Source organism: Callospermophilus lateralis, chromosome 7 (assembly GCF_048772815.1).
Source record: "Callospermophilus lateralis isolate mCalLat2 chromosome 7, mCalLat2.hap1, whole genome shotgun sequence".
Taxonomy (NCBI): Eukaryota; Metazoa; Chordata; class Mammalia; order Rodentia; family Sciuridae; genus Callospermophilus; species Callospermophilus lateralis.
In genome coordinates, this window is record NC_135311.1 from 3,887,948 (window position 1) to 3,900,640 (window position 12,693).

The 12,693-nt window shown below is 49.4% G+C and overlaps 1 protein-coding gene across 1 annotated transcript; it reads right to left on the minus strand.

Moving 5' to 3' along the window:
* Positions 1–1,923: 1,923 nt before the first annotated feature.
* S100a10 (S100 calcium binding protein A10) lies at positions 1,924–11,551 on the minus strand. Its single transcript, XM_076861596.1, has 3 exons — positions 11,445–11,551; positions 4,990–5,142; positions 1,924–2,310 (listed from the first exon to the last, which is right to left on the minus strand). The coding sequence occupies exons 2-3, from the start codon at positions 5,119–5,121 to the stop codon at positions 2,149–2,151; spliced, it is 294 nt and encodes a 97-aa protein (XP_076717711.1). The 5' UTR covers positions 5,122–5,142; positions 11,445–11,551; the 3' UTR covers positions 1,924–2,148.
* Between the last annotated feature and the right edge of the window lie 1,142 nt (positions 11,552–12,693).

Below are 12,693 nucleotides of genomic sequence, written 5' to 3' on the forward strand. Positions count from 1 at the left end.
AAAGTTTGCATGGGTGGGGGCATCTGAGCTCATACTCGTACTCCCCTGCGTTAGTTTCATATGCCTTCTGTGAACTGACTGCTAATCTTCACTGTAGCCAGTAAACACAGTTCCCCTGGGGCAGGTAAACCGAAATGGGAAGTCTGGCCCGATACACATTCTCCTGGATGAGAGATCATTGCCTTGACGTGATGGGCCAATTCATTCTCTGTGCTTATCCAAGGTTACCTTTTAGGACCTCCTTTTCCCAGAACCACAACTTTTTACAATTAAGAATTATCGTCCGTCAGCCTGCTAACTCTCCATGTGCAGAGCATGGAAAATGTAAAACCTTTCCATGTGGAAAATGTAAAACCTTTCCCCGGACTCCCTTGCAGTTGGGGTTTTGGTGTCGATCAGATGCACCTCCTTGAGAGCTGGATGTGGGACCGTCATGTGTGGAAAGAGGCAGGGCAAGCGGCATCTGTGTTTGCTTCTGTGGACTCTGCCGCAGGTTGGATGGTTCTAGAGCTACCAGCTGCAGCAATGGTTTCTCAGTTCAGCTGGCTGCTTCCGGAGCCAGCAGCAGCCTCAGTGGCCCAGCCTTAGAGCCTGGGCCTGGGAGTCATTTCTGAAGTTCATCTAGTTGTTGTTTTAGCTAGCCAATTCTACTCCATCATTCAACACCCCTGTGACAGACCCTGCTCGTAAACCTGCTGATACAATCCTACAGCTACAAAGCTGTGATGTCTCACCTTGTCCATTTATTGACTGAGACAAAATAAAATGATTGAAATTGTATCCTTGACTTTATTATGGGTCTTTCTCTGATGCTAGCTTCAAACTATTTGTATGATTTTCCTTGCAAAGGAAAAAGATGACTTTGTATTACACTTCTCAGATTTATATGAAAGGTCTTCCTGGAATTATATTGATGGGCTCAATCACAAAAATGAATGTTTCTAGGGCTGGGCTAGGTGGCTGGCACATGCCTGTAATCCCAGCGGCTTGGGAGGCTGAGACAGGAAGATCAGGAGTTCAAAGCCAGTCTTTGCAATGGCGAGATACTAAGCAACTCAGTGAGACACTGTCTCTAAATAAAATACAAAATAGGGCTGGGGTTGGGGCTCAGTGGTCTAGTGACCCTGGGTTCAATCTCCAGTAGCAAAAAAAAAAAAAAAAAAAAAAAAAGTCTCCATCTTTTTTTACCTAATTGAAAGAATGTGATGGGTCAATATATGGAATTCATCATATATTGTGTCTCCATTAGTAATAATATAATGTTTTATATATATGTGTGAATATATGTTATTTATATTTGTGCATATATACATATATATGCATATAAGTGTGTATATATATATACACACACACACACGCAAATATGAAGCAGCCTGTAACAGGCATAGTAAAGGGCTGGGAGAAGTATCTTGCTGTTGATCAAGCCGTCAGAACTGGCACTTCATTTTCAACAAAAGAGCTGCACCCTGTGTATAAGTCATACCTAGATATTTCCTGACACCTGGGAGTTGACTCAACGGATGTTGATATGGCATTATCACTAGGACTCATGCCCTCCCTCCACTGGTTCTCTTATGGGCTTAATTTTGCCCTACAGTCTGCTGCAACGTGGCTTTGAAAAATGGGTCTGAGCGTCTCAGGCATCACCCTGGCCAGAGAAGCACTGACTTAAGGGGGTGAGGCCATGCTCAGTGGTTAGAAAATCAGACTTGTTCCTGCAGAACACTCGCACACCCCTTCCAGTTTGGGTCCTTCACGTAGACAGAGTAACAGGGCAGAGCACTTGGATATCTAAGTTAGACTCCAAGGCTGAATGGAAAATGCTTCCCCATAACCGTGGCTGCACTGCCACTTTGTGAACTGGAGAGGCAGGGAATAAGCATTTCAGAAGCAGCAACAAACATGCCATCTCAAATTCAGAACTAAAAAAAAAAAGAGAGAGACTTTATTGAGGGCAAGAGGATGCAAACAATATAAAAATCAAAAGCTTTAGCGTTCTCTGTTTGTCAAATGGGAGTTAGACATTATTTGCGCATTTTCTAAGGGTCCTGATCCTCCTGAAATCTTTACACCAGGGGAATCGGCGGGGCAGGTTCCTTAAGCAACCCTTTGGGAGATCTTTGGAGGGCGGGGATAATTGCTGATTCTTTACTTCTTTCCCTTCTGCTTCATGTGTACCACAAAATAGTCATTGCATGCGATGGTGAGGCCTGCGATCAGCGAGAAGAAGCTCTGGAAGCCCACTTTGCCGTCTCTGCACTGGTCCAGGTCCTTCATTATTTTGTCCACAGCCAGAGGGTCTTTTTGATTCTGGGTTAAGAAAAAAGAAGAGAGGCAATACATATCAGTCAGTGATTGCGATGACGAGCTTGTCTGATTTGCACCACGGACAGCCTGGTGCCTAATTTCCCAGTTATCTGGGTCTTCTCGTAGGTCACCAGTGACTTTCATAAGTCTTTAGGGAGCAGTTCAGTAACTTCACATTTATATTCTGCCTAAAACCCATTCTACGCCCACCATTTTTAGTTTAGAATTACGTTCTCTTAATAAACTTTTCTTCTTCATCATATTCCAATCCTTTACAAAGGGAAACTCCTATGAAGAGATCTCATAAGATTATTAGGGAGCAAGCATCAGGTGACTGTTGTACCTATCCAAAGGAGGTGCTAATAATGCCTGGGCTGCCTCAGGTTTTGAGAAGTGGGGTAGGCAGCTCTCTTTCCTCTTTGGCATAGCAGAGGCCATGCGAGTGACATCAGATCACGTCATCCATGTGACCTTGAGTAAATCCAACAGCTCAGCACAATTTCATGTATCAACGGTGAATGGAGGAGCCTGGCCTGGGGTGTCATCCCTAGGGTCCCTGCCGTTCTTTGAGTTGGTGAGTCATGCATCCTGTACTCCTCCCTGGATGCTGTACACAGGACCAACTTCAAGAGGAACACGTAGGACGGAATCACAAACCCCCGAGGCCAGGTCTGAACGCAAGGCAGCCGCGGGCGGCGAGATCCCGCTGGCTTTCCTCATGCCTTCATGGTGACTGGCCTGGTCACCTCTCACCGTGAGGCTGGTTAGAAGTGGTAAAGTGACATGGTGTCTCTTTCTGGTCCAGCCATCAACCAGAGAGAGAACCACGGCCCATTTGAGGTTGTTAAAAGGCTCAGGTAAAGTATTTATGAGTTCCAGCAACTACACAACTGAGCGGGACCTGACACTCGGCGATTCAAGTGTGCGGGATGTTTATATTGTACTCAGAAACCCTTCAGGTAAAGCCACCACATTTCCTAGGGAGAACTCCTGCCCTAAGTGATCACCTAAAACCTGCCCCATGCAGCTCACTCTGGCCTGCCTCCAGCTTCCTGGCTCTTTTCAGGAGTGACACTGCATGACATAAGGGATCTACTTTAGAGCAAAATGGTGAGTGTGTGTGTGTGTGTTTCTGGAATAAATCGCCCTTCCATGTTCAGCACTCCACACTACTCACACCCTTTGTATTCTGGCTTCTAACTTATTCAACAACACGATTAACAAGTTTTACTGTTGAGAACCCCTTTGTCCTCGCGATGGCTGGTTCACACTGAGCACGTTTTGTTCTGGTGTACTCTGCTGGCCTAAAAGATCACAGAAAGTGAAAGCGATCTTGCAGATAAATCACGCCCATCCCTCTCAGTTTACAGAGGGAACTGGGTCCCAGAGAGCTGAAGCCTCCTGTCCATTGTTCGTTAGGCCAGAGCCGGCTCTTCTAACCCCCGGTCTGGGGCTACCTCAAAGGGATCTACCACAGCAGAATGACCGACTATTCTAGCTCTTTCTGGGATAGCACTGTGGTGACTGCAGGTCAGACAGAGGAGTTAGGTTATTTATTTAGCCATTATTGATGATGTGTGAAAAATAGTTCTGCAGAGTTCCCCGTTAATTGATCTAGGACTCAGGGGCTTGACTAACGTACTGTTTGCCAGGCAGATGACAAGAGACCGGACCCAGCCTTTATCATCATTTCCCTTCGCCCTTGAGGGGCTAATGCGTTATGTAACACCCAGCACAGGAGTGATCCTTCCAAGTGACTACAGCTGCGGCCACGGAAGGGCGGATTTCACTTCAATCCGCTGTTGGGTCGGCAATGTTTCACCTTGATTGCACATAAAATTCAAAAAAACCATCTCTTAGGGTTTTACAAAGTCAAAGGACAACTGTGCCCAGTGGCTAATGTCCTGAGTGATGCATCTGGGCTGCTGGCAGAGTCCTGTCCTTGTCCCAGGGTTGCTTGGTCTACCAAAGGGGAGGCACAAACTCCACTGTGCTTCCACGTTCTGTAGCATTTTCAGTGTGAAAAGCAGTTATTTCTGGAGTGTTAGGTCCTTATTCAGCAAATGATTTATGGACTAGAGTTGAAAGAAGAGGGAGGAAAAAATACCTCTTTTGTCTGAAAGGATTTAAGAAGGGAGATTTGAGGTAGGAGTGTCGCTTGGCAGTAGAGTGTCTGCTTGCCATGTGTGAGGTATGCACATGGTTCATCCCCAGCATGTGTGTGCACGGCACACACACACACACACACACACGCGCGCGCGCGCACACACACACACACACACACACACACACAGAGATTCAAGTTGTTCAAAGTGGAGTGTGACCGGGATGTGGCATCTCCAGCATCAGGTTCATGAACCTGAAGGTGGCCGTGCCCTGTTGACTGTGTTCTTGTGAAAAGCCTTCTTTCCCCCACACTGTGGGGGAACTCTGGATGGCATTTTGTCCACACGTCCTGTAGCTGTTCTATTTCATCTATAAGTTACAACTCCTTGAGGGCAGGGGCTGTGTCTTCTTCATTTTGTTTCCCTGCAGCCCTTTCACAGGGTCCAGTACTGTTTAGTAAACAAGTGAATAAAAAGAGCTTTCCAGTAGTGGCCTCCCCTGGGGAGGGACGGAAGAGGAAGGAGAAGGAAGTATTGATTTCTAGGTCTGGTTCTTTCTGAACCTTTCCACACTTACTTCCAAAAACCCAGGGAACTCCTTCTCCATGAGGACTCTCAGGTCCTCCTTGGTCAGGTAGCCTTTGTCTCCGGCAAACTTGTGAAACGTGAACATCATGGTCTCCATGGCGTGCTCCATTTGAGATGGCATTTTGATGGAGTCTGTTGAAACCTGTCCAAGGACGAAAAGAAACAAAGTTCACGTTAACTTTTAAGCCAAATGTACAGCTGGTCTTTTGAGGATGACTGGAAGGAGGGTGATTAGATAATCCATTGGATTCTCTTTTTGGGAGGTACTGGGGATTGAACCCAGGGATGCTCTACCACTGAGCTACAACCCAGCCCTTTTAAAAAAAATGTAATTTCATTTAATTAAAAGTTTTTATTGGTGCATTATAATCATACATAATGGTGGGATTCACTATTCCATATTCATACATTCACATAACATTTTATCTTAATTTTTTGAGATAGTTGCCCAGGTTGGCCATGAACTTGGGAACCTCCCGCCTCAGCTTTCCAAGTTACTGGAATTACAGGTGTGCACCACCATACCTGGCTTCATTTGACTCTTTCCAGCTGTAAAACTCAATGTGTCTATAAAACTCAATGTGTCTAAGGGCCAAGTTACCCCAGTTTTTGAATTTCTCACTGATACAACCTGAATGAGGGATTTATTGGGTTGCCAGCTAATTCTGCATAAATCACCTATAAAGAATAAAAGCTCTAATCATTTGGAAAAACAAGGTCAGGGTCTCTCTCTCTCTCTCTCCTTTGGTACAGGGGATTGAACCCAGGGGCACTTGACCACTGAGCCACATCCCCAGTCCTTTTTATTATTGTTTTTTCTATATTTTTTAAATTTTGAGGCAGGGTCTCACTAAGTGGCTTTGGGTCTCATTAAGTTACTAAGGCTGGTCCTCCTGTCTCAGCCTCCCAAGCCACTAAGGGTCTCTCTTTTTAACCGACCAAGCCCCGGCTGTAAGACCATCTACTTCTTTGTTCCTCTTGGTGTTGGCAAATGAGAGCCTTAGACAACCTACCCAATCGAGAGTGGTTAACGTGAAAACCTCAATCCTCCAAGCTTAATATAGGAACCTGGTTCAGTCTGATTCTAGGATTTAGAAATCTGCTTACAGATGAATTTGTCCACTGGACAAGTGTTTCTTTACTTGTTATTTGCTCTGAATTTATTATTTATTGCAATAAAGAAGACAGTAAAACGCAGCTGCCCCACCTGAATACAAGCCCCCCAAATTTCATTATCTAGTTCACTGAGAAAGAATACGTAACAGTACAGCCTAACGCCTTTGGGGGCCTGACACATTTCTGGCAGCACTAGACAGAAGCGCAGCTCCCACAGGTGCCGTGGGAGAGCAAGAGGGTTTCACGAGGTCAAAGATGAAGACAGGAAAGGAAACAAGTCAGGTCACCATATTCAGGTATAACGTGCTGGGGGCATATGTCTTATTAAGACCAGTGTCTGGTACTTCATAGGAACCCAACGGGTTTTGGCTTAACAGAGAAGCTTTGACCAACATCACCTAAAATCACTATGGGATAGGACACAGGTGAACTTGATTGGAGATTGCAACATACTACAAAAAATTTAAAAAAAAAGAAAAAGAAAAGAAAAGAAAGAAATCACAATAGGCTTTGAACCTAGGTGGAAGGAGAGGCTGAAGAGTGAGTGCCAACAGGAACCTGAGCCCCGCTTCTGTGCAGTTCCTGATGCTGACAGATGCCTGTTCAACACACGTCTCTTTATAAATGCTGCCTTTCACAGAGTGAAAGGTGTAAATGGTGAACATTAGGATGCAGTGATTATATTTAAGAATTGTGAATTCTACCCCTTAATTTCCAGAACCGCACGAGAGGGAGCAAGCCAAAGAATGCTGCTCTAGAGAAGGCTAGAGGCCAGAATCCGGCATGATTCACCTGCAAGGCAGCTCTCTTGGAGACACAGCAGATTCATGCTTCAAGGTCCACCGTGAGATGGATTCCAGGGGAACCACACCCCTTTACCTTTCTTCCTGCACAGCCCAGATCCGGCTCATCTCCCAACCCCCACAACAGTTCCGATAGTGGATCTAGAGGGAGTCTGCCTTGCCTGGATTGTTCTGGAAGTCCAGCAACCTAAGAGAACTGAATTGAGTGAGTTGCTTATAGGAGGACATGGGATTCCACCTCCATCCTCAACTCAGGAAAGGAGTCAGGCACCACGGGGGCTTAAAAATACCTGTGCCCAAGTCAGAGCTGCAGAGCGTTTCCTGACCAATGTCCTAGGATCCCGGCCTTCTTCACAAGACAGAGCAGGAGAAGAGCACTCTGCAGAGTCAGAAAAGGGGGGAGTGCAGCAGGAGAACAGGCTAATCTAGGAACTGCCAAGAAATACAAGCTGTAGGGTAAAATCCTGGCCACACGCGACTGTCTTTAACGGAAGGAGGTCAGTCTGCCTTCCTCTGTGGGCAGTGCTGTGGTCTGGGTAACTCCTGTCCCACCCCTTCCTTGCCCACACTGGTCCTAAAGCCATGGAACTTTCCTCTTTGAAACAGAGTCCCTGCCCCATGGGGTCCCAAGATGTTTTATTCAGCAAATGGGTAGGGAATCCAGCAACCAGAGAACTCCCTCTTGTCCAGTAGACCTTGTGCAATAAGAATGCTGGGCAGGGGCCAGCCAGAAGGCCAAAGGAGCACGGAAACCAGAGAAGCCCTGAGTCTCAGCAGTACCTAGTGCTGCAGAGGGCAGGGTGAGGGCTGCAAGCAAGGAACTGTGTTTGGAAGGAGCCTGTAATCCCTGCGACTTGGGAGGCTGAGGCAGGAGGATTACAAGTTCAAAGCCAGCCTCAGTAACTTATTGAGGCCTTAAGCAATTTAAAACACACACACACACACACACACATGTACACACACACACACACACACACACACACAGGGCTGGGGATATGACTCAAGTGTTAAGTGCCCCTGGATTCAATCCTTGGTATTAAACAAAAAATTGTGATCCAAACTCTTCTCTGGGCTAGAGGATGAATCCCACTGTCCTCCCCCGGGCGCAGACTGAAGTGGTGGCCAAGTGAGTCATTCCTACAAGGATCTCCCGTCTTGGGCGGTGCTTGCTGGGCAGGGCTGACTGTGGCGCTGTCAGTTGGTCTGAAGCTGAAGTTCTGCAGCCATGTGAATCTGGCCTTTCCCCCACACAACACCTTACGGCTCCCCTCCAGCAGGGTGGGTCTCCTGCTTCCTTGCTGGATATACTTTGGCACGAGAGTCTGGGGACTTGGGCTAAGAGGCAGCCGCGTCTTTTTGGTGCCCCCAACAACCTACTTCTAATACCTGAAAACACCTGATCACATTTAATTGTTCACCTGTCTTAGACTGAAGCTCCTTTTGGTCAGGAACGGTGAATCACTGGGCTTTTACCCACAGACCACTAAATAACTGTTTATGAAGGGAGTAAATGAACGCATCAGGCAGTCATCAGGCAGACAGTAGCTGGGACTATTCAGGCTAGGCTGAACACCCTGGCTCAGAGCACATCTGGACTACGACAGAGATCTGGGAAGGACCAGGAAAGGGGCCCCCAAAGAATTCACCTATGAACTGAAGAGTAGAGAGGAGAGCACATTCCAGAGGCAAAGGGAAGGAAATGTGTCTTGCTAAACAGGTCTGGTCAGACTCTGGCGACTTCTCTTCTCACCCCTGCTGTTTCTCATGCTTTCATTCAACCCACCTTCTACTTTGTGCTTCTCCAGCTCTGCTGCCTCCTGGGCGTAGCAGGGAAGAGAAGTCCCCCTTAGAAAGGTGTCTGCTTCTGAGCAATCCTAAATGTTTGCACATCTGTGAGTTAAAATGTTTGAGGGTTTTGGGATTTTGAAAAGTTTTTTTTTTTTGTGTGTGTGTGTGTGTGTGTGTGTGTGTGAATACTGAACGCAGAGGGTATTCTTGAATTTGATCCCTAGAAGGAACTCAGAGAGAAAAGAGTTGAGGCAAAGGATCTGGAGCCAGTTTCTCATCAAATAAAACTTGCCCACTAAACACTGGTCAGTAAGGGGAAAGTTCCAGATGCAATTCAATAGGAAGAAAGAACTCAGAAACACCCTCTAACCCAACCAAGTACATCTATTTTTCCTCGAAGAACTGTCAGACATCAGCCTAGGTGGGTCAACAATAGCTATTGTGAAAGCCACTATTAAATCTGTTTGTGGTGCAAGTGAGTATTATTTGGTGAAGGATGAGAAGTGCTGAAGATTGTTAAAAATAAGCAAATTCTTCCTTTTTGCTTTTGCTGTGAGATCCCTAAATTGTCCTGGGAAAATGAGGAACTTAAGAAAGATCCTAAAAATTTAGTCCATCTTTTCCAGCACTCTGAGACCTAATTTATACATTATAATTCTGAAAGAATGTCATTGTTTCCTTCAACTTTATGCTTAAAAGACTGGACTGTGTCCAAGGGCATACTGAGTGGGTAGTGCTCTAAAAAAGTCACATTTTTTTTTTTTTTTTGAGCTGTCAATGGAAAGCTGGGAGGCACAGCTGGGGGGCACTCAGCCTCAGCCCCACCCAGCCCAAGGCCTGACAGCACAGGGGTGGCTGCTCAGAGGCCCCAAGAAAATCCAGGGAAGAACATCACCCAGAAATCAGAGTGAGCCCAAACAACTGCCTGATGCCCAGTAAACTTAGAAAATTTGAAGAACTGAAACAAGAAACTTCAAATGTTGGCTCAAGGACCACCATGAAGAGACTCCCCTCTGGCTGTCACTGAGAAGGGGTGATTAAATAGAAAACGGATTGGAATCCGTGGGGACAGGGGCAGATGAAGAAATTTCAAGTGAGTTATATGAACTCATTCCTGCCCAACCCCTGGCATTATCTTTTGCAATTTACTGAAACACACTGGAGGCAAAGATCATCGATGGGGTGTTTCCATGGGCCTGCCCTCACCTGAAGTTCAAGATGTAAAAATCCAGGCCTGGAGGCTGAAATTCAGATTTCAGAGGAAAAAAGAATTCTGCATCAACTGCAAACCTCTCAATGGGAAAGGCGCCCCTACCCCAAGTACAGCGAGCCGCAGGGCCCCACGTGGCCAATAACCTGGCTGACCACCTAGCAGGTCTGGCCTCAGCCCTGCCCATTTAAGTATCCCCCTCAGCAGCTCAGTCAAGGAAACTCTCCAGATTGGCGTCCAGTCTCGGTGTGACTCACTTCCTCTCGGAAAATGCCCTCTAAGATGGCACGGTTCTTTTCCTTCAGGGAGTGTTCTGTCCAAAGCATCCACAGAGAGTAACTGCAACTGGCAGGGCCACACCCACGGGTCTCACAGCTGAGTCACAGGCCTCAGATCACCAGGAGGATCCTGGAACCTCTGTGCTAACCTCGCCCGCCCCGTAGAACGCTTCCAGCTTCCCCTGGAAGGGACCAGAGGGGTGGGGGCGCCTAGGGGGGTGGAATGAATGTGTTCCAGACCTGGCTCAGGGCCTGGTTTTGCTGGCCTGGCCCTAAGCTGCTCAGCTCTCCCCACCACCCCTACCCAGCCTGACAGAGTTCCCGGTTTCAGTTAGGCAGAGACTGCCCTCAGGCCCGGGCAGTGCGGGATCCAGGGTTGGAGAGCGCGCCATTCCTTGGGCAAAGCTCGGCTGTGAGCCGGGTACCAATGGCCCCTCTGTCCGTCTCACTGCAAGGGGCCAGCGTGATCTGGGATTGCAAGACCCTTCCTCACGCCCGCTTTCCCCCATCTCTGGTTCCACGCACTTCAGACAGTAAGCAGGGGCTTTTGGAATACAGGAACCGCTCCACACATTCTCTCCGCCATCGCCCCACACCCTCGCACGGCTTCATAAAGGACGCACAGGGATGCTTGCCTCGGCGGCAAGACCTCCCCGTGCAGCGGACCAAAACAGGAAGCCCAACCTGCAGCGCGCGCGCAAGCCAGGAACAGGGGAGCACCCTTTAGGAGGGGAGCCCTGCAGTAGCCCTGCCGCCCAGCCCGGCCGCGCGCGTGCGGGGAGTCCGACTGGGAGGAGGGTACGGACACCTGGACTGCGGTCCGTCTGCAGCCAAAACCTACAACATGACGGGGCGGGCAGCCAGCCAGGGCGGGACGGGGGTGCGCATAACTTGGGGGACTAATCGCAAAGTAGGAAAGGTATGAGTCCAGAACCCCGAACGCAAACGAGGGGGATCCGAGTTCCCAAAGCGCCAACACCGAGACGCTGTAGTGACAAGTCCCCCTTCTCCGGTCCGCGAGGGGCTGGGGGCAGCCGCGCTGGGGCTGGGGAGGCCGCTGCTCCCCTGGCTTGGGTGTGGCCTGCCGCGCGGCGCAACGGATTCCCCGCCAGTGGCTCCCCACCCCGGCCCGGCGGTGACCCGGGCGCCCAGAGACGCCGGCGCAGCTGGCCAAAGCAGCCGGGGTGAGGCTTCCCCAGGGGTCAGATCCTCGGCCGGGGACTGCCTGGGGGCGCGCGCCCCAACTCACCTAGCAAGGGAGGCGCGGCACAGACGCAGGGCTAGCTGGAACCGGCGGCCAGCGGAGCGCAGCGGACCTGCGCCTTTGTACGTGGGGAGAGGCAGGAGGCGTGGGGCAGCCGAGCGGGAGGAGCCTGGCTGGCGGTCCCGGCGCGCTCCCCACCCCTTCTCTTCCTGCCCACCCCGCACCAGCGCTGCACACGCCCTTCCCACGCTCGCAAACCCCCACCCCGCCCGGGGGGACGTGCCTTGCAAACCTCTCTTCGGGCAGGAATGCACCTACTGCATTTCAGGACATTCCCCCTCTAGGCCGTGCCTTTCCTCTCAGGTTTGGTTTTATAAAGTGGGTGAGTGTGGAAATCAAAGAACCCGCCGCCCTGCGGGTGGGGCACGCTGGCCCAGAACCAGAGGACAGCGGCTCTCCAGTAACCGACAGGTCGAGGAATTATTCTCTAGATGACACGACAGGGAGGAACACGTGGAGTACTAAAGACTTTGAAGGCACTGGGGACTTGGCCTTTCGCAGATCTGGCCCTCCGAGGGCTGTTGGGAGGGGGGCGCCCGCCGCTGTCCGCGCCTACGGTGGGCGGGCATCTGGCAAGGAAGCCGGTCCGGGCCTACCTTCTGCCCTACCTTCCCGCAGGGTGGGGAGGGAGGGTGCTGCTTGGCTTGTCAGCGCGAGGGGCGTTGCAGATTCTTTGTTGAACAAGGGATTTACTACTCCTGGTGTGTGTGGTTTTGCTGGTTCAACAGTTCGGTTTCAGGTATGGTCGAAATGGTTAAAACTAAGTTTCCAAGTCTGTGTCTTTTTGCTCAGTAATGGATCTGCTTGGCTCTAAAAGCACTTTAGCAGGATTTTCTGGAAGAAAGTTAGGGAAAACCTTAGTGTTTCCTAGCGGACGATTACCCCTCCCCCCATATTTATTTAATTGTGGGTTAAATGCACACTACTAGCAGCTGTTGGTGGAAAAGAGCCCAATCCCAAATTGCGGGGTTTTCCTTTGTTCCCAGGGGAGGTCTTGGGAGGGGTGAGTGATCCCAAAGGAATGAGCAGAGTAGGGGAATCTCCAAGTGTCACCACGTGACTAGTCTTGGCTGTGGCCAGGAAAATCGGACTTGGATTTTGGCTCTCACTTCCTGGGTCTCTGCAACCCGGGTGCTTGCTGTTCAAGGAGACAGTTCTTCAAGAGCTTCCCACTTCCTTCCTAGGCCCCAGATTACAGTCACCAGTGCAGGAAATCCTGGGTCCCTTTAGTCCC